At 34.1% G+C, this 21,820-nt stretch overlaps 1 protein-coding gene across 1 annotated transcript in view; it reads left to right on the top strand.

Annotated features, from left to right (window-relative positions):
- Window positions 1-434: 434 nt before the first annotated feature.
- Window positions 435-21,820, top strand: part of LOC127835518 (uncharacterized) — a 133,473-nt gene continuing 112,087 nt past the window's right edge. Inside the window, exons 1-5 of the mRNA XM_052361957.1 lie at window positions 435-655; window positions 1,266-1,453; window positions 1,833-1,950; window positions 3,849-3,921; window positions 5,385-5,543. Of these exons, the coding sequence (XP_052217917.1) occupies window positions 470-655; window positions 1,266-1,453; window positions 1,833-1,950; window positions 3,849-3,921; window positions 5,385-5,543 (724 nt within the window). The 5' untranslated portion in view covers window positions 435-469. The remainder of the gene's footprint in view (window positions 656-1,265; window positions 1,454-1,832; window positions 1,951-3,848; window positions 3,922-5,384; window positions 5,544-21,820) is intronic.

Here is a 21,820-nt window from a genome sequence, read left to right as displayed (position 1 = left end):
ACTTAATAACCCAGTTTAAGTACATTGTCATACCGAACTAGACTTATTTAGATTTTAGATTTTCATTACTTTTTCATCAAGCTTATGACGATGTCATATTGAATTGCAAACATTATCAAGACGCTCTCTCCAACCACCAACGACCAACAATTTAATGTCGTAATAAATAGTTTGTAATTAATGCCAACAATAAAAAGAACTGGTGTTATATTCAGCAAACAAATATGTCGCAAAGTACAATGACAAATAAGTAGTTGATAGATTTGAAAACATGGTACGGAAAAAACGCTAAACATTATATAAATGATATCGTGCCATGGTTTGCTGTTCAATGACACCAGAATTTAACAACTGCAAAATAGACGATTTTCTCAAATTCATTGTATGTACTTGATTATTTCAGATACGTTTATTGTTTCATTTTAAAGACCTTTCAAACAGAGGCATTTAATCTCTTTCGACAAACGTAATGGAGACAAAAGCAGCAGAACAAAAACAATTGCAAAGTGTTGAAGAAACTGAAGCAGATTCGATAGGAACAAGTCATGCCCTAGATCAAATGGTCACTACCGACCCGAAATATATCACAGTGATCCACGTTGACAGTGCATCCACAGCCTCAACGTCGGAGCAATGTGGGATTGGCGTTGAGAGTGTAAGCAGAAATTAGTGTTAATCTTTTATTTTAAATTAGAATATTTACCTACCAATATATATTCACATTTGCAAATATAACAATATCCAGTTAAACTGTCGATACAAGTATAACATTATCCAGTAATACTGCCTAGTAATACTGTGTTTAACTGTTTAGCAAACCGTTTTGACCATCTAATAAAATGTTCGTTTTCAGAGATACACTGTCTGAACGCATAGTGTGTTTTAGCGTTACAATGCCATGTTATATTATTAATGTAAAAGCCAGTGTTACTTGTCAAGTGATACTTTTATACCAGTGTTACATGTTCTATGTAAACTGCTTATGTAAGTTGACATTGTCAAGTCTTACCATCTTTACATGCGTGAAATTATCTGCCTAAACTATTTACGTTAGTTATGTTACTGTCTAGTTGTACTGTCGTATCAAGTGTTGCATGGTCCATTTATATATTGGGTTTGTTAAACTGTCTTATTGCTCGGTCTATACCATAAAATTATTGACTCGTAATACATATATGTCAGTGTTACACTGTTTAGTAATTCTGGAAACGTCTTTATGTAACGCTCTTACATTATTTTTAATAATTTTACTAAATTATTTTTAGCCGACAATGGAGCCAGATGAAACGACCACCATTCTCATTCCCCATGTTAATCAGACTGACACGCAGGTTGGTGAGTACTTTGGCGCCACCCTGTACACGTACAAGCGGCCACCAGGGAAGCAGTTCGAGTACCAGCACCTACTGAAGAATATCAAGGATGAATATCCGGCACAAACAATGAAAATTTGGTATTTGTACTTTGTGAAGAAACGTTTTGTACTAGCGAATTAAACGTACATAACGTTCAGTTAAAATTTCATCTTAATTTAAATGTTAACATTATTATCGGCGTCTGTAACAGAACTCTTCTGCAAATTCCGGTTTATACATTACATAAATCGCTGAGTTGAATATATTCGGCTTCGTTTCGTTAAATCTTGTATTTATTTATAAGTGAAACATTTAAAATGATTGTAAAATTAAATATCCACTATTTTTCGGTGAGTTTAAACATAGGCCTAGTTAAGTTACCTAAAGTGTGTGATAAGTGTTACAAAGGCAATATTTTTCTGTATTTCCCTAAAAACTAACAAATATCCTCTTTTGCATGGTGCTGTTGGTTTCCAGTGAAGGTGACGAGCTGATTCACATAGGTCACACATTTACACCGGACCTAGATCACACAGAGGTGCTCAATAGTTTCCTACAAGATGTTAGGGTTGATGGAAAAACGCGTTTTTGTCTGGTAAGCTCGTTTTAGAATTAATTAACTACTGCTTTGTTTTATGGATTTTAACCGTCGTACAATTCTTACTGACGGTATCAAGAGAACTCTCCTTTCTATAAAATGTCATAATTATTAGGTTTTATGATATTCTTAATCTACTTGTTTTGTAGTTTTTCTAATAAGTTTTGCTCAGATTATTATATTCACGTACATGTGCACTCCCAGGTTCATATTTTGTTTATTAAATGTTGCGTTTTATATATTATTCTGTAGTATGTAGGCAAAATAGCACTGTCTTTGAATAAAGCACTACTGAAGGGTAAGGATAATTTCTCTCCCTATAATGTCTCTCGAGTTCCAGTTTTTTTTAGCTCACCTGATTGCTCAGGTGAACTTTTGTGACCGGTCTTTGTCAGTCGTCCGTCCGTCCGTCGTCCGCCCGTAGAAGTCACATTTTATGTCCAATCTTCATGTAACTTTGTTAAAATAATTGCCTTAATAATATGCTGGTTGAGTTCAAAGTGGTTCAGGTCCGTTGAAAAACATGGCCGCCATTGGCTGGGGCAGTTTTCCTAATGTGGCTATAGAGAAACCTTGTAAACACTCTAGAAGTCACAATTTTTGCCCAATCATCATAAAAGTTGGTCAAAACATTGGTTTTATTGATATCTCGGACGAGTTCGAAAATGGTCCAGATCGGTGAAAAAACATCGCCGCCAGTGGGCGGGGCATTTTTCTCTATATGTATATAGTTAAAACATGTGAACACTCTAGAAGTCACAATTTTGGCCTAATTTTCATGAAATTTGGTCAGAACATTTGTTTCCTTGATACAAGAAGTGAGTTCGAAAATGGTTCCGTTCAGTTAAATAAAATGGCTGCCGGGGGGGGGGCAGTTTTCTTATATTTATATAGTAAAAAGGCTTGAACAATCTAGAAGTCACATTATTTGCCCAATCATCATGAAACTTAGTGAAAAGATTGTTTTTTTTATATATCTCATATGAGTTCGCAAATGGTCCCGATCGTTAAAAAAACATGGCCGCCAGAGGGCGGGGCAGTTTTCCATTTGTGACTATTGAGAAACCTTGTGATCGAACACTATAGAAGTCACATTGTTTTCGTAATCATCGTGAAACCTAGTCAATACATTGGTTTTATTGATTTCTCGGACAAAATCGAAAATGGCTCAGATCGGCGAAACACATTATTAGCTCACCTGATTGCTCAGGTGAGGTTTTAGGATTGGTCTTTGTCCGCCGTCCGTCCGTCCACATTTGGTTTGTAAACACTCTAGCATTCACATTTCTCAAGCATTCTTTATCACAGTTGCTGAAAGATCTCAGTCATGTTTGATAATGAGCAAAATCAAATAATTAATGCCATAATTATTGCCCTTAGGTTGTCCAAATTTGCATTATATAATACAAAATCCTTGTAAACACTCTAGAGGTCACAATTTTGTTTCAAATTTTATGAATCTTGGTCATAATATTTATTTTTGTAAGCAAAGTTTGATGTTTGGTAAAGGGGGTTAACTTAAAATATAGGTAACCAGGTCAAATCTTACAAAAACAAAAACACTCCATACGCCAGAGTTTTGGTTCAATAATGATGAAACTTGACCAGGATGTTTGTCTGGACTATATCTAGGTCAAGTTTGACATTTGGTAAAGATTGAATGAACCGACTCCACTCAGGTGAGCGAACTAGGGCCATCTTAGCCCTCTTGTCTTTATTTTAAACATCTAACGAAACTTAATATTTCTTGTTTCGTTCATGTTTATCTTCAACGATTGCAGCAGACACGAACAGACCGAGAACTTTGAGTAAAAAAAATGTCTTGTATAAATATGTTCGTACTATTTGTTAAATATGTTTTCCCGTAGACTAATACTACATGTGTATTATGCCAGGTTTTAAAAAGAAGTGGACATGAGTTCTGGTATAAAACCTGTGCAACCCTGACTCCCAATCATGATCACCCCGGTAAGTTATAAACCGTTATACTGCATGTGGTTTTGTTTATTGTGAAGGACATGTCGACAGTATTTTACCGTGACAACACTCTAAAATCACATCCTTAAAACATTAATTCAAAGCATTCATAAACTTATAAAGATATGTTAAATACATACATTTTTACAGCTTTACTGTGAACCAGCTACATATAGATTTTTTATTTATATCTTTTTTATAATATTTCAATGGCATACAAGGGAATGATTAAATTATATCCACATATTGAAGGCAATAAGTAACAAAAACGATAATACAAAGATCAACATATAATATCACAGGTCATAAATGATATGAACTCAAGAATCAGCGTCTGCTTAAATGCACATGTTCAGATGTTTGCTGTAATTTAAATTAAAAGTACGTTTCAATTTTGATTTATTACTTGGCACAACGTGCTAATTTTAAGACAAATGGATTACACCATTACAATCAATTTAGTTGCTATCGCAAACGCTGCAAACGTTAACCTCAATTTACACAGCTTCAGCACTAACTTTTCTGTGTATAAATATTAAAGAAAAATATGCGTTACTGTTCTTTTTATGTCCCCCACTATAGTAGTGGGGGACATATTGTTTTTGCCCTGTCTGTTGGTTGGTCTGTTGGTTGGTCTGTTGGTTGGTCTGTTGGTTGGTTGGTTTGCGCCAACTTTAACATTTTGCAATAACTTTTGCTATATTGAATATAGCAACTTGATATTTGGCATGCATGTGTATCTCATGGAGCTGCACATTTTGAGTGGTGAAAGGTCAAGGTCAAGGTCATCCTTCAAGGTCAGAGGTCAAATATATGTGGCCAAAATCGCTCATTTTATGAATACTTTTGCAATATTGAAGATAGCAACTTGATATTTGGCATGCATGTGTATCTCATAGAGCTGCACATTTTGAGTGGTGAAAGGTCAAGGTCAAGGTCATCCTTCAAGGTCAGAGGTCAAATATATGTGGCCCAAATCGCTTATTTTATGAATACTTTTGAAATATTGAAGATAGCAACTTGATATCTGGCATGCATGTGTATCTCATGGAGCTGCACAATTTGACTGGTAAAAGGTCAAGGTCAAGGTCATCCTTCAAGGTCAGAGGTCAAATATATGTGGCCCAAATCGCTTATTTTATGAATACTTTTGCAAAATTGAAGAAAGCAACTTCATATTTGGCATGCATGTGTATCTCATGGAGCTGCACATTTTGAGTGGTGAAAGGTCAAGGTCAAGGTCATTCTTCAAGGTCAAATATATAGGTCAAAATTGCTCATGTAATGTCACTTCTGCAATATTGAAGCTAGCAATTTTATATTTGAAATGCATGCGTCTCTCATGGAGCTGCACATTTTGAGTGGTGAAGGGTCAAGGTCAAGGTCATCCTTCAAGGTCAAATGTCATATAGGGGGACATTGTGTTTCACAAACGCATCTTGTTAATTTTTCAGATCGAGATTTCCCCCCGATTGGGACTTATCCAAAATATGGTCCAGTAAAGTCCATTCAATGGACAAAACGAATCATATTTTCTATTAAAGAAACTATGGCTTACATGTTCATTGACAGAACCGGAATTCAAGGACGACAACCTATGACTCAACCTCCTTGTAAGAAACGTGTACAATTTTTGTATCAATATGTATTGTACAAGGAGACATGATTTTATTTATATGTATTATATAGATATAGGGTCTGTAAAAGAAAGTGTAAATTTAAACAAGCTTGCTTCAAGATAAAAACAAAAATAAAGCTCAAAACATCAAATGAATATATTTTTCTTTGTTTTGCATTGCAAATCGGATTTTATTTTGTAGTGTTTATTTTTTGATTGTACTGCTACGTTTTGTATTTTCCAGAGAAATGTAAAGGCATGGGTTGATAGTCTGATTATGATACTAGACTCATCTTCAACCGACTTTGACATACCCCCCTTACCCCCCCCCCCCCCCCCCCGATCACCCCGATATAAATCGCCCGTTTAAATTCGGCGCAGTATGCAGCCACGGCACATTGACATATTTCCCTCACAAGTACCCATTTATGCTCCTTTTTTTGCTCTTGCAAATTCCGTTTTCTTAGTTGGATTCGAGCCAGGGACCTTGCAATTCCTAGACCAGCATCCTACCACTAGACCACGGTCCCAGTTTAACATTAATTAACCTTAACGTTTAAGTTCACTGCCGTTCATTGACTTTATTGCAGTTTATGTCAATGTGACACGCAAATGGTGGCTTCCATGGACATTCACAGCAGCCTTGTCCGGAATGGATGAACAATCGTACGTGCGCATAGATGGTCAAAGAAATATAGTCATATCGGTAAAAGGTTTCATTAGAGCGTTAAGGGCACCTGTCAATGCAAATATTGATGTTATTTATTTTAAAAAAAATATTAAAAGACATGCTAAGAGATTAATATAAAATATATACTAATGTTACATATAACACGATATTGAGATAATTGTGGGTCGAAAATGTGTTATCTCCAGGGTTATTTATAATCAAATACAGCATTACACAAGGTATTTACAAGATAAAGCATTTGGACAGTACAACAGAACATGTTATCTGACAATCTAAAGATTTTGCAACATAAATTACATGTTTGTGCTGAAGTTAACAATACATTATATGAAAAGAATACAGATGCTTATATTCAGTCTAAATAGTTTTTGTACATATTCAAGTATAGCTATATGCAGTGTTGTTTCGCTGAATGTTTACATAATGTCCCGAGAAAGACCAAATTGAATTTTGTTCGTTCAAACTTCTATGATGGTGAGATAACCCCATCATTGATATGTTATATTTTAGAATAAAACCAACTGCACGTTTTTCGAGTATACAAGGACTGGAGACGACTGGACATTCTATGTCGACGGCAAGGTCGACGGCAAGTCTAGCATTCTTTACTAGTCACGCATTATTAAATATATCTGCCTCATTGTAAAATAATTCAAAAGAAGGAGATATGCACGGGTATAGGTTTACACATTAACATGTATCGAAGCTGATGTTATACATACTAATTATATAGTATTTTTACAAGATATTTGAATCACAATGTTTCTTAGCTCGAGCCATAACTAAAGCAAATATTTGATCTAGTGGCAAGACAAAATATAAGTTTCAGGTTAATGCAGTTATCATAGATTCCGAATGTCCTTTTTGCAAAATTACGAAAAACTAAATTATATCTTCTAACGTTTACTTTTGAAGATAACTGCTAACGCAGCGAAATATGTTCGTTTTATTTTAATTTATTGCATTGCGTTGTTTACGATTGTTTCCAGAGCATAAAGCAATCTTGTGTAAATTTTGCATCAATGAATATGAGATAAATGTGTATTGTGATAATAACTTTTTAACTGTAAATTCAAGTCTAATGATTCAAAACAAGCGTTGCGAGTTGTTTGAAATTGTAAGGGGTGCATTCACATACAACAACGTCCTATTTAAGGCGAAGTGCATGACAGTATTTAAGTGTTTTGGTCATTTTCTTTAAAGTTTGATGAATGACACTATTGATGAATTTTAATATGCATTTCATTTTATTTTACAGTCTTCTTCTCACTGGCGTATGACTTAAATTTAAAGAGCTTTGCTATGTCAAATATCAACAGACAGGGCCAAAGTATTATTTATAAAGATGATGGGACCCCATATTGTCTGTCTTCGAACAACCTAGAGATCGACGACTCCTCCATGATGGCAGGTAATGTTCTTTGGGATTAAAAGTTGATATAAAAACAAATAGCTATTACAACATACACATAGACCGCATAAATATCGTTTAATGAAATGCGATTTATTATTGTTTTCATTAAAACTACATTTCGGAATAAATCTTAATTTACTTTTTATTTTACAATATATGTTGTATACAAACCTGAATAAATCTTGACAAACAAATAACCGACAACATAACAATTAAATGCATATTAAGTTTACTTCTGTTCCCCTGGATTTTATCTTTGATTAATAATTGACAGATATTATAAATGTTTCTTACTTTAACAGCAATAACGTTGTGCAAGTAAGATACAATTTGTTCATTTCCTACTTCTGTAAGAAAAGCAAAGCATTTGTTTTAACCTTTGCACGTAAACGCAGAGGCATTAAAATCAAAGCGCTTAAGGATTTGCTTCACCAATAAATGAATATAAATCTATGTTTTACCTAGTTAAAGCAGTGTTGAATTGTTAGAACGGACATGATTTATATTAACATCTTGAAGTTTCTTTGGAAAAAAACTGCAAACAAATACAAATGTGAACATATTCAAATGCTCATTAATTAAACTTGTCAATTAGTAATGTTAATTCTATTTTGCATTTAATTAATTACCATGTGAATTTTGCCTGTTGAGATGTTGGGAGGCGGAAAACTACAACGGGCGAGGCATGGTCTGGTATTGCGCAAGGGGGGGCTAGAGGGTTAGGGTTAGGGTTTGGGTTAGTGTTAGGGGTCGGGTTAGGGTTTGGGTTAGCCTAAACCCAACCCTAACCCTAACCCGACCCCTAACCCTAACCCTTACCCTAACCCTTTTTTGGGGTTATCACCCCTGACCATGCCTCGCCCGTTGTAGTTTTCCGTCTCCCGTTGAGATGTACGCTCGTAGCGTGCATCGCTGCCTACTTTGTTGACCGTTATTCTAATAAATATTTAGAAAAAATTAAACCGTAAGTATTGACGGAACCAATTAATCTGCGTTTTAAATTTCAAGATATACATATATTTAATTGTTTCAGTAAGTGTTTGTGAATATCATTTATTTTTATCATTATCATAAAAATGTACAAACACCAGCGGACTTTATTTCTAATTGCGCTGTTTTTAATTTGTACTATGCATATATATAATGATAATACACAGGAAATCATTTTATTAAAAGTTAAGTAAAAGCTGTTGTTATAGATTGCTTTGTCAGTCTTGTCACTGCTTTATGTTGCTATATATTTAAGTTAATTAGTTTCCTTAAAATAAAAGTTTACGTCCTATGGAGCAGCACCTGAGGCAGCATGTTTGAAGTATATTTAACATTGGAAAATTATTCAAAATAAAATAAATGACTGTCAATTAGTTTGCTGATTATTTTAATATCTTCTATAAATATACATATTGCTATAACAAAGCATCTCTTCACCTGATATAGTTCTTAATACTTAGAAAAAATCTTTAAAAACAAGTTGTTACAATGGCTGTATCGTGTGGGCAAACTCTGGGGGTAACAAGTTCTTACAGAGTATTTGCAAAGATTCGTTATAAATATAATATCGATTTTCAATCATAGATTTTCACTTATCAACATAATTAAAACTACTATGAATATGAAATGAAAAGACTGATTATGCTGTAACAGTATAAACATTGTGAAACTCATTATTCTTAAGATGAAAACATCCTTGACGTAGGGAATATTTAATCTGAAAGCGACCATACTTTAACAATATATCACCTTTTTTGTTACGATTTATAATTATATTAGTCTTCGAACATGCGCTCAATTTATGAGTGTGTCCACTAAACTTGTAGTATTTTTTTCAAAATATGTGCAAAACCCATAAGGCATGACGTAACAATACAACATATAGGTAACTTTATGAAATAAAAATTATCAAAATAATGTGTACACGTGTTTGTTATTAAGAAAGAGGCACACTATCGTTCCTCTTCATACAAAAAAATCGTTTTCGAACTTTTTCACAAATGTCCAGTGCATTTTTTCTTCCAGATAACAGCAAAGAAGGCGTCAATAGGCGTCGAATTCCTTGTTGTTGTTTTATGTAAAACAAATGTTCTTCGGATGTTGAAAAAAGGCACCCGAGTTTTTTTTAGACGGACGTGAAACATGCATCGATCAAAGATTTGTGTAAAGTGAATTTTTTATTTAGACATGCAAAACGTAAAAATGCGCATTCATCTTACGAAATCAATGTATTCTATGCCGACGGGTGAAAAGACTTACACCAGAATGCACCAGAAAGACAACAATGGCGGCAAATGTTCCAATTTGTCGTTCTGGTTGGTATATTTATCGTTCTTTCGTATTGGGTAGTTGGCGACCTTCTACGCCGCCAACGCGCCAACATAAAATAACGAGACAAATTTACCCGTCCAAAGGATGAAATGACGGCATTTGTAATAATTACTATAAATGTCATATCGTGTGTCATAATGGTTGTATCGGCGCCATTTTTATCATTCTTGCGGATATATTTCTCTTTTGTTTGTGCCGTCTAGCAGGCGAGCGTCAAGTTCGCCAATCACGACAACTGTTCTACATGATACTGATATATTCGTTTATAAATAAAAGACTGTCACTGTTAATATAACACAATATTTTAAAATCTAATATCATTAAACTAACGTTTTCGAGCAATTAAGATTTCACGTTAAAAATAATTATAAATTACATCATAATCTTAAAGCAATTTGCGTTTCGCCTGTTTATTTGTAACAGTGATGTTTAAATGGCTGTTTAAGCATAAGAATAATGTAAATGTTTAAGCAACTTACAATAAATGTGATGAACAAAACACAATAGACGGCTGTGCTATTTTTGTATACATTTAACACTGTGTAATATTGACTGTTTACACCCTAGATTGTCGTTTCGTTGCTGTTCTTTATGATGCTTCTTTTTTCAAATCTTTCAATAAAAAAGAATTTAGTTGAAATTTGTATTTAGTTCATTCCATCATGCCTCAGAATTTTGTTGTGAGTAATTAAAAAATTGTAATCATCGCGAATTTAAATTCTCTTTCATTGCTTTTGAATTAGAATAGAACTTTTATGAGATTAATTTTTATTTACACCTGGACGTAATAAACTAAGGAAATGTTGTTTGTTTAAAAACGTCTATGGTTCTGAAACTTATTGTAAAATGGTCCTGCCTTTAAATCATCGTGCAGCGTTTAATAAATTCGGGTGTGTAGTAGCACCACTTTGGATCGGGAGTTATGAAAATTTAGATGTCAATGATCGCATATGTTCATTCTGTGACTCGATTGAAGATGAGTCTCATGTTTTGTTTCAGTGTTCTGTGTACACGTATTACACATGATCTTACCCAGAAAGCCTGTATAGTTAATCCAAACTTTTAAAATAGGTCATTGTTAGAGAAGACTATTTTGGTGTTTTCCGACCCACTTTTGATAAGAATAACTGCCAAACCCTGTTTTGACATTTTGAAATTACACTCATTTTATCTATGTTAATAACTAGAAAGAGGATTTTTAACAACCTGGTCAACTGGTATTTTATTCAACTGTGTGTTATACTATGTATTGTAATCTTTGCGTAATTGTTTTCATCATGGTTGTAGAGATGAATCGTTGTTTTTAAGGTTGTATAGTTAACTGTTGCTCTTCATTTCTCACCATTATAAACTGGAAAACTATGAAGTATCGATAGCTGACTTGTGTCTTTACACTTTCTTCTTGAACATCAGATTCTTAAATTATCCATTGTTGCATTTAGTACCATTATAATGCCAAGTAGTCTTATTTAGGCCAATATTCTCTTTTTGTCAGGCATCACTTTATTTTCCAATTTTCCAACTCTGTTTGTACAAATATTAGCAATGGTTAGTTGGTTTAATTGTACAAACAATATGTTGATATTTATGTATATCAAAGTCCCTTTAAACGGCTTTTCTATAGTGGTCATATGCATTGTATCCATTTTATGAATCTTAAAATACTTTTTTACAGTACATTGTATATGATGGGACTACAATTATGCACTAAACTTGCTTCTTAGCGCATTTGAATGTGAATGAAGGAAAGGTGACTCTTCAGGGCTTAAAAAGTAGATATTTTAACGATAGGGTTTGAAGAGTTACTGCCCTGCAATCTGATATAGAGAAATTGTCTACATTATGATAACTGATTGAAGTTTATAATAGGTTAGAAGTACAAATTATCACCACCAATCATCTTATCATGGTATGCCATGATGGTTAAATGATCTTTCTAGTTGGTTAACTGTTTGTACAATAATGTCACAATTGACAATGTTGGATAATATACGGCAACAAATTTGTATGACAATGGGTAAGATTGGTGGTGGCAGTATAGCTTTTAACATGTATATTGATTGTCATGTAAAGTGCATTGATACACAGAATAAGTCTCTTATAATTCATTTTATGAATGGCCAATGTTTTATCTTAGTGCTTTATAGACGCAAAATTGTGAAAATTGTAAATATTGGATGCGACTATAATAATAAACTATATTTCCTACATGCAATATTGCTTAATTTCTTGGCTATTTGTGATGTTTGACTCGTCATTCAAATGGTTTACAACTCAATATTTTGCAATGACAGTACTTAGTAATGTTTGACTCGCCATTCAAACGGGTTGCAACACAATTGTTTGCAATGACAGTACTTAGTGGAGTTTGACTCGTCATTCAATTAGTTTACAACACAATGTGTTGCAATGACAGTACTAAGTGGTTGTTGACTTGTCATTCAAATGGTTTACAACTCAATGTTTTGAAATGACAGTACTTAGTGATATTTGGCTCGTCATTCAATAAGTTTACAACACAATGTTTTGCAATGGCAGTACTTAGTGACATTTGACTCGTCATTCAATTGGTTTACAACTCAATGTTTTGCAATGGCAGTACTTAGTTATATTTGACTCGTCATTCAATTGGTTTACAACTCAATGTTTTGCAATGACAGTACAAAGACGGTGATTTGCGTGTATCCACGTATCTTAAGGAAAAGTGTCTGAAATTAATCCGCCTGAAAGTTAGATAAGTTGATGCATTTAAACAACACTAAAATCAGATATGGTAAAATGGCTGAAGCATTAGAACGTTCATTTGTCATTAAAGATCAACGCGTTTATTGCATGAGCAATTGACATTTTAACTGTTTTTGAACATTCAACTAATATGCTATTTATCAAGATATATATCTCCATAAAAGTTTGTTTTAATACCTGTGACTATCCAGAGAAAACACTTGAAAATCAATTATATTTAACCTTCGTATTTTTGTGGAATGTAAGAGAATATTTATACGTCATCGTTGTAACACCAAGATCAGATTTTCATATTCCAGAAATAAACATTGCTTCCTTAAAAAGGAGACAAAACGCGAGAATTACAATAAAGAAAAGTATACATTTGTAAAGTAAGCACAACACCCATCCCTACCCCCTTCCATAAAAAACTAATAAATAAACAATAATAATAAATTATTCCATTTGAGTAAATAAATAAATTGGCGGAATACAAACATATGTATAAACAAAAATGTGAGAAACAATAATTATTTAACATGGATCGATGCTTTACCTATTTTAAGCATTCTTTGAAAACTGCACATAGCAGAAAAGTTAATGCTAATTACTCTTGAAATCTGAATTCGCCGATTCTGTTTAAACGCTTGATTGTGCTTATACTGCGTTCAGAAAAGGGATCATAGGCTTAAAGGTCTTCAAAATGCTTTGGCATGTTCAACCCGGTTTTTTTTTATTTAAAAGATTGTATTACACCATATCGAACTAGAATGTTTAATTAAATGATTGATTGCTGAAATCATCCAGATTCAAGGTGCAAAAAGCAATTAAACCTATATTTAAAAGAAGATGACAAGAAAGATCCTTCAAATTAAAAATGAATCACCCTTGTTTATACCATTTCAAACAAAATGCGACACAATTTTGATTATTAAATCCCAAATTAGAGACATATTTACACCCCAACTACACAATACACGAACAAGTAGTCACCATTAACCGCATCATAGTATAAGCAATCTTACCTTATATCGTATAATATGCCGTTCAGTACTGAGGTGTTCTTTGTGTACAGTTTATGCAAGACGAAAACTATCAATGTTTATGCTATCTAAACTTCATCGGAAACAATTGGGAGACAAATGTTTTTCCTTTATATTTTATTTGTTTTATTGGGCAATATACGTGATTTACCCTTTGTACGTCATAATTTCTATCACACAGTGCATAGTTGTGAATGTAAATTGATATTTTGTTAGTTGGTTATATAAGCAATGCAATACAAGTTATGAAAATATATTTCGTTTTCTTTTCTAACTGTAATTGGCATTTACTCGGTAATAACTTATTAACCACCTAAAACGATACTAAAATTTGGCTCGTCTCTGCTATGCTTAGACAACTAAGAACTAATCTTCATCTATTACTTGCTTATTTGACACCAGTTCTTTATTCCAAAAACAGAAATTCTGATGGTCGATACCTAGGGTTGCTGTAAATAAATAGTCGAAATGGTTACGGTCATTGATATGCTCTTTGTTCCTTATTCATGTTGAGACATCAATAATTAAGAGATGTTTATTACATCTCTGAACTTGACGCGAGAATTAACTTGAAAAAAGAGATAAATACTAGAAGTTCTTAATAATTTTTCATTATTAATTTATCATCAATTTATCATCATTTCCATAATTTTTAATGGAAATGAATATGATCCTCAGAGCAACTGATAGAGAAACACGACTGTCACTTACCAACGCAGGCATCCGTCTACCAACCAGCAAATGGTAGCTAGAACACAATCCTGCTACAAGAGGAAAGACAATGGGAGATAAAGGTCGATCTCCAACAGAAACTAGTATTCCCAGATGTTTTTCAAACAAACCAACGCTCTGACATAGTCATCTGGTCAACAGCTCCAAAGAAGATGATACTCCTGGAACTAACTGTCCATTGGGAAGAAAGAACTGATAAGGCAAATGAAAGGAAGCGGTCAAAGTACCAAGAACTGGCAGATATTTGCATGGAGAGAGGGTTCATAACCTGGATCTTCCCTCTAGAAGTAGAATGTAGGTGCTGAACAATCCATGTGGAAAGTGCTAGGAGCGTTGGGCATCAACGCCAGGGCTAGAAAAAAACTCTGTACAGGCCCTTGGTAAGGTGGCAGAGACGGCGTCCAGTTGGCTCTGGCTAAAACGCAATTAAACAACATGGAAGCCATCACAGACGAGCAGGACTTGATCAACACTGCTGCCCCGCCCTCAAGAGGGTGTTCCGAGATAAGGGGCGAAACACCTTATAACTGATTGGAACTCGGCTGAAGACGTCTGTGTAGTAATCACTGTATCATCACTCAACATTAAAATAAAAAGTGAAAGCAAAAAAAAAATTGATTCCCAAACAGATTCGATACATGCATGTTTATTGTTGAAGTTAGCATACCCAGATCGGTTTGAAAAAGGAATACGATTACTTATTATGCTGGCGCGAAAAAGTAACCAAAACAATACTAACTATTAATAAGAAGAAATATGTAAGAAATATTTTCATTAACATTTAGTAATCTTAGGTTACACATAATATGTTTGAGTAAGACAGTTCCATTTCCTTATTTTTGTCTTCATTATACTTGCTTTCAGCGTTTATCGTCATATATAATATACAATAACAATGTGACAGAATACATCCATATAACATAATCAAGCTTTAAACACAAACACCATTTAAAAAATAACACATCCGAAAGTAATCGCCCGAAATACAGGCTTCCGAATAAGGAACTAACTTATTACCGAATCCTTTTATATTCAGAGGACATAATTTCGAAAAATTTAATTCTCCCATAGCGCAGTTTTATATTCGTTATTATTGGCTATTGTAAATGAAAGATTTGTTATTTCTCATATGTAAACAAATACGAAATGATATGGTTAAGGATGCAAAGTGATTTCATCAAGTCACCATAAAAGTGTGACGAAAAGGTTTTGGGTTCGAACTAGATTTTTCACGTTTCTTCACGGTTAAGTTAGAATTACCTCCCTTAGTTTTACATTTGCCAATTTAACAGTATGAATGTTAATTAAAATAACATAGTTAGTTCTGTTTTCGTAGTGGAAATGATTTATTAAGAATATCTAGAGCATTTGATTTTTTAAGAATGTGTGTAAATAAAATTCTGCATATATATCCGGGTTTTTTCTTAGGCAGTGGGGAGGAACTGATTCTATGTAATCTCCGTTGAGTTCGGAGGGCAATCGGTTAGCTTCGTCAAAAGCGAAGGCAGTTCGGTTACGTCGGTGGTTTCCGGATCGTGTCTTTCCATCGGCTAGGTGGCGCTCGGTTCGCAAGTATATAATGGCTCGCAAATAGGCAAGTTGGTCACTTCTCCTGCGGATGCGAGCGGTTCAACATCTGAAGAAAACATACGGTACTCTAAAGAACATTTCTAAGGAGCGTTTGGGTAATTGTGTTGACTTCAAACGGTGCCCGGGCTGCAGAGTTCCTGTTGCAAGTTGAGAGGGTCTAAAGAGGGTTGGAGTCTACGGAAGTCGTACTAGGTGGTGGAAGTTTCACCTAGGGCCTTGGGTTGACGAATAGCTAAAGCTTTATTGAAGGTAACGGTCCACTGTTTGTCGCACTGTAAATATTCGTGGTGACTTGGTCACATTTTAAATTTAATTTTCTAATCAAAAGGCCGACTGCCTGATGAAAATCATTAAATTATATTTTTATTTTGTAATTGGCCTTCCGAGGGATTCGGAAGGCACATAGGCATTGTTAGGCCGCGCACATAGCGCTCGGTGGCGGTCGGAGCGAAGACGCCGGCTTGTGCTACATAATTTGGTGGCAGCGGTGGGATAGGTTACAGAAACCTATCGACAGTTCAAACCTGTCAGCCCTGGCCTCACAATGGCTGACGGTAGGGAAGCAATTCTTTTTGAAGAATTGGAAGCGATGAGGCGGGACAATGAAGCCTTCGCTGCAAAATGTGACACGTTAGCTTTGGAGAGGCAACTTGAGTTATTAAAGCTTAACACCATGCGGACTGCCTTGTGTACTCCTGTTTGCTAAAGAGAGACTCCTACTACTCAACCAAAGCAAAATTATGTTGAAGGAAACGTCACATTGAAATTAGACTTAATAGAAACCTTAAAGTATTGACAAGGCAGCCACATATGACGGTCAATCATCGTGGTATGATTATAAAGCTCACTTTGAAACATGAGGCTGAGATAAATCATTGATTGACTACAACGATAAGGGATTGCATTTGGCAATGTCCAGCGTTTTTTTCCCTTCTCTAACTAGTACCGGGGAACGGTACCTTTCCCAAAGCCTACCGTAGGCTTCCCAATTTTAGCACCGGACCTTTCCCAATCTCGATATCTACCGTTCCGAACAATTCTAGGTGCCGTTCCCAATAGCCAGTGCCTTTTATTTTCGCTGGAAATATCTTTTGATGTTGTCGAGCCTTTCATTTTCGGCCATTTATTTTCGCCGGACAGTGTTGCGTAGAAAGTAAACAAAACTTTTCAAATGTGGCGCAACTCTAACCGCTGTGTAAAATGTGAATGAATTACATAACCGCGACGAGTGATCGATATTTCCCGTGAAAGAATTCCATCGCTAAGACTAGTCTTCCTTACATCAATAAACTTTCTCAACACTAATTTTTGTTGACATTAAAAAAAACGTAACCGTATTGAGTTAAATGCGCATATTACTTAAGATCTATGTATAGTTTTTTTAGTGTCAAATCCGGACAGTAACTATTCGGATATAAACAAATAAAAGTTTAACATAAAATTAAAAATAATGAGACATGGGTGTAAAATCCTATAGTTATTTACAACATATACATAAGCATTTAATGACAGATGATCTTAATATCTAATTTGATGATTTGAAAAAAAAAATCAAAACAAAATATAAGACTTACCTTTGAAAATTATTGTTAAAGCATTCCACTCTAAAAACTCATTTTGGTTACGTGTGACTATTCTCACTGTCTATTGTTAAAAGATGTCAAACCAGTACAAGTTCCATTGTTGTTGTTTTTGTTTAGTGTTTAAGTTTTTAATTTAACTCACATGAAACATTGCAGGGCTTGTAAGACTTAAAAGGGCTAAAACAAAATTATTAATATTATTTTTATGCAACCTCCGTGCTTATGCCTATCACTGGAAGATATTTTTTTCCAATTGACAGGCACATTCTTACTGAAGTGGCAATAACACAATTTTCACATGACATGATACGATAGTCAAAATATCATCACTGTACTGTAGTTTTTCTGTTAAAACCTAGAGTTTAAAATGCTTTGTGATGCAGAATATAGCCCCTAATGATAGATTACATGCATTTTAAAGGTTCCCAATTCATCAATTTTGCGACTCAAATTTTTCCCAATTCATTGATTTCGCGACTAGTTTTTTTTCCCAATTTGAAGATTTCACGACTCGAAAAATTCCCAATTGTAGGGGTACAGGTACCTTTCCCCTTTGGGGAAAAAAACGCTGGTGTCATTGCGTGGCCAAGCGCAAGGAGTATTGGGAAACCTGGCACAGAATGCCATAGATTATGGCTCATTGTTGCAAGCTTTGGAAGAACGCTTTTCACCTCCTTTCCAAAGGGAACTGTACAGAGTGCAGTTACGTGATCACAGACAGAAAGCATTGGAGACGCTGGGAGAGCTGGGGCACGACATTCCCGGATTAACAAATCTGGCATACCCCTTAGCACCGGCAGATCTAAAAGAAACATTGGCAAAAGAGCAGTTTCTTGATGCTTTACATAGTGCGGACATGAGACTACGTATCAAACAGGCTCGACCAGCAAGCCTTAATGATGCCATCATACACGCAGTGGAGCTTGAAGCCTTTAATCGAGCGGAAAGGGCGAAGTTCGATTGCTATGTTGCTGCGGTATCTACATATGCCGATACATCAACGAAGCAGACTGATCAGCTTCATAAGATGGTAGATATGCTCGAAAAACGGTTTGACTTGTTCATGACTGCCACGAAAACCTCACAGCCTAGATACGGTTCAGGGTCGAAAAACATGGAACGGCGGTGTTATACATGCAGCTCAAAGTTTCGCCTGAGAAGGCAGTAACCTGATAATAGACATGGGCCTCGCTATAAAGAAAGGACGACTGTAGGAAAGCCGAGTGTCTTTGACGCAAACGTCACTGTCCGGGAAAGGCCTTTATTGAAGCATTTAAAGGTTGCTGGTGCAACCGTGTTTGATAGTCGTGTTTCTCAATCGGCCCATGCAGAATGTTGCTATTCCTCGTCAATACAGTATTTAAATGTAATGATCAATTTGTTTAAAATTGGATGAATGTCACTATTGATAAATTGTAATATACATTTCATTTTATTGTTCAGTCCTCTTTCTGTCGTATGACACAAAATCAAAGAGCTTTGCCATGTCAAATATCAACCCACAGCACAACAGTATTCTTTATATAGATGTTGGAACCCCATATTGCCTGTCTTCAAACAACCTAAAGATCGGCGACTCATTCATGATGGCAGGTGATGTACTTTTAGATTTAAAGTTGATATAAAAACAAATAGCTAGTATCACAAACATATAGACCGTATAAATATCGTTTAATGAAATGCGATAGTTTTTCTCTTTAAAACAACCTTTCAGAATATAAAAAAATTCATTTTACAGCATATGTTGTATACATTTTTTTGAATGTTTTATTTTCAATATAAGACATACAATGTATATATGTATATGATCGAAAAACAAAGTGATACCGCGTAGCAACAATAATGTTCAAACATACAAGATATGCTAATATATACTTTTTGACCTTGTGGTTTCTTTTTGATTAAAAAAAAAGTTAATATGTATTTCTTTTATTTGGTTGTTTGTGATAGGTGTTTTTGAATAAAACAACAAAATAGTTATGAATAAAAAGGAGTTGCATAAATTGGGTAGAAAGCAAAACTGGACTTGTTTATGAAAGTTTAATGTGTTTCTATTTATGTTCAAATATATGAAGTGTATCATTGTTAAGGGCAATTTTCTTTTTAATTTGAATCTTTAATTTTAAATAATTGATGAAACAGTTCATGGTGGGTGTTTGTTTTCTGCATTTCATGCTGAATATAAAATATTTCATTAATATAATAATGTAATTCACAGCGTTATTAACCTCTTGTATTTTGAAAGTATTTATCCCTAAACTGATGTCTAAGAGAGTTAGTTTAACATTTAATTGTTGTTTCTTTAGAAAGTTTGTCAATTGATTCCATATAGATTGAATATGTTTACACTCCCAGAAAAGATGTTCTATTGTTTCAATATGTTCACTACACATATCGCATAGATTTGTGTTGGATAGGTTGCACTTAAAAAGATATTTATTTGTAGCTATGAGTCTCTGGATGTATTTATATTGGAAATTTCTCAAAGTGCTATCAGTAGTTGATTTATATGGCATGACAAATATTTGTTTCCAATTAAATTCTTTTTTTCCAAGAATGTTTTGCCATTTAGTTTGGGCTTTAGAGGGTTCGGTAGGGTTTTTGATTTGCAGTGTATAAAATATTTTGTTTGTTTTGTTTTGCAATTATGTTTTCTACGAATGTTTTTTGAGTACATGGTATGTTATTTGTATTGGTAACAGCTTTAATATGTATGGGTATACTTTTGATCAATGTGTAGTACATCAGGAAATTACTTGTAGGTATTCCGAATATGTAGCATAAATTATCAAAGAAATAGAAATCGTTTATTCTGTAGTCGTACAATTGATCTACATATTTTATGTTTCGTTCAAACCAATGTTTATAGAAAAATGTTTTATTGTTAGAAGTTATATCTTTATTGTTCCATATAATGGTTTAACTGTTTGTTTTGGTTTCTAAATTATGAGTAACTTTACACCATGCCGATAGAACATTTGATAGAAATATGTTTTTGGTTGAAATTTCACCCAATATATTATTGACGATATTACATTCAAAAAGAAGGCGTCACCATATGTTTTAAGAATTTTCTGGTAGAATAATTTCTATTTACTCGTATTGGTATTATCCAAATATCTTTTAACCCAACTGCACTTGATTGCATTTAGGAATGAATCTATATCCATTAGTCTGATACCTCGGTATTCTACTGATTAAATTAATTGAGTTCGTTTAATTTTATCAGGTTTACCGTCCCATATGAAATTAAATATTTCTGATTTTATATCTTCAATAATATCATTTGGTGGGTTTGGGAGAACTGTTAGTTTATACATTAATTTAGGAAGTGCAAACGTTTTCAACACAGTGTTTTTCCCGATAAGTGTAAGTTTACGATGCTGCCATGATTTTAAACAATTTTTAAATTATTGTAAATTAGGCAATATGTTTTTTAGAATTGTTTCATGTTCATTGTTTGTAAAGGTTATTCCTAACGTTGTTGCTTCATCTGATGTCCAGTTGAATTTCATTTCTTTTTTAAGATGAATATTACTTTGTTTAAATTTGCCTACTCGTAGCACAGTGCATTTACTTTTGTTCAGTTTAAGACCCGATTCCATTCCAAAAAGGGTTAGCGATTCTATAAGATTATTGAATGAGTCACTACTGTTATTAAAGAAATAAGTTGCGTCGTCAGCAAATAGGGATTGTTTAATTTCTTCGTCGGGTTCAAGCGATATTCCCTTTATATGGTTATTTGATTGGATATAGTGTGATAGATACTCGATGCATATAATAAATAGCGAGGATGAAAGTGGACATCCTTGTCTTACCCCTCGTTCGATGTTAAAACTGTTTGAGAAAAAGCCATTGTTAATAATTATACTGTTAATATCGGTGTAAAATAGTTTGACCCATTTAATTAAACTTTCACCGAAATTCATATTTTCTAAGCAAGAGAACATAAACGAGTGGTCTAGTGAATCGAAAGCCTTTTCGAAATCTGCAAAGAAAAAAAGAGGCCAGAATTGTTTGGTTGGTTGAAATAATTTATGCATTCTTGTATTAGACGTAAGTTTTCACCAATGTAACGTCCTTTTATGAAACCAGATTGGGATCTTGAAATGATTGATGGTATTATTTTTATAATTCTGTTTGATATACTTTTAGTTGCAATTTTATAATTAT

The sequence above is a fragment of the Dreissena polymorpha genome, chromosome 6 (assembly GCF_020536995.1).
Source record: "Dreissena polymorpha isolate Duluth1 chromosome 6, UMN_Dpol_1.0, whole genome shotgun sequence".
Taxonomy (NCBI): Eukaryota; Metazoa; Mollusca; class Bivalvia; order Myida; family Dreissenidae; genus Dreissena; species Dreissena polymorpha.
This window is presented reverse-complemented; position numbering and strand designations above follow the sequence as displayed.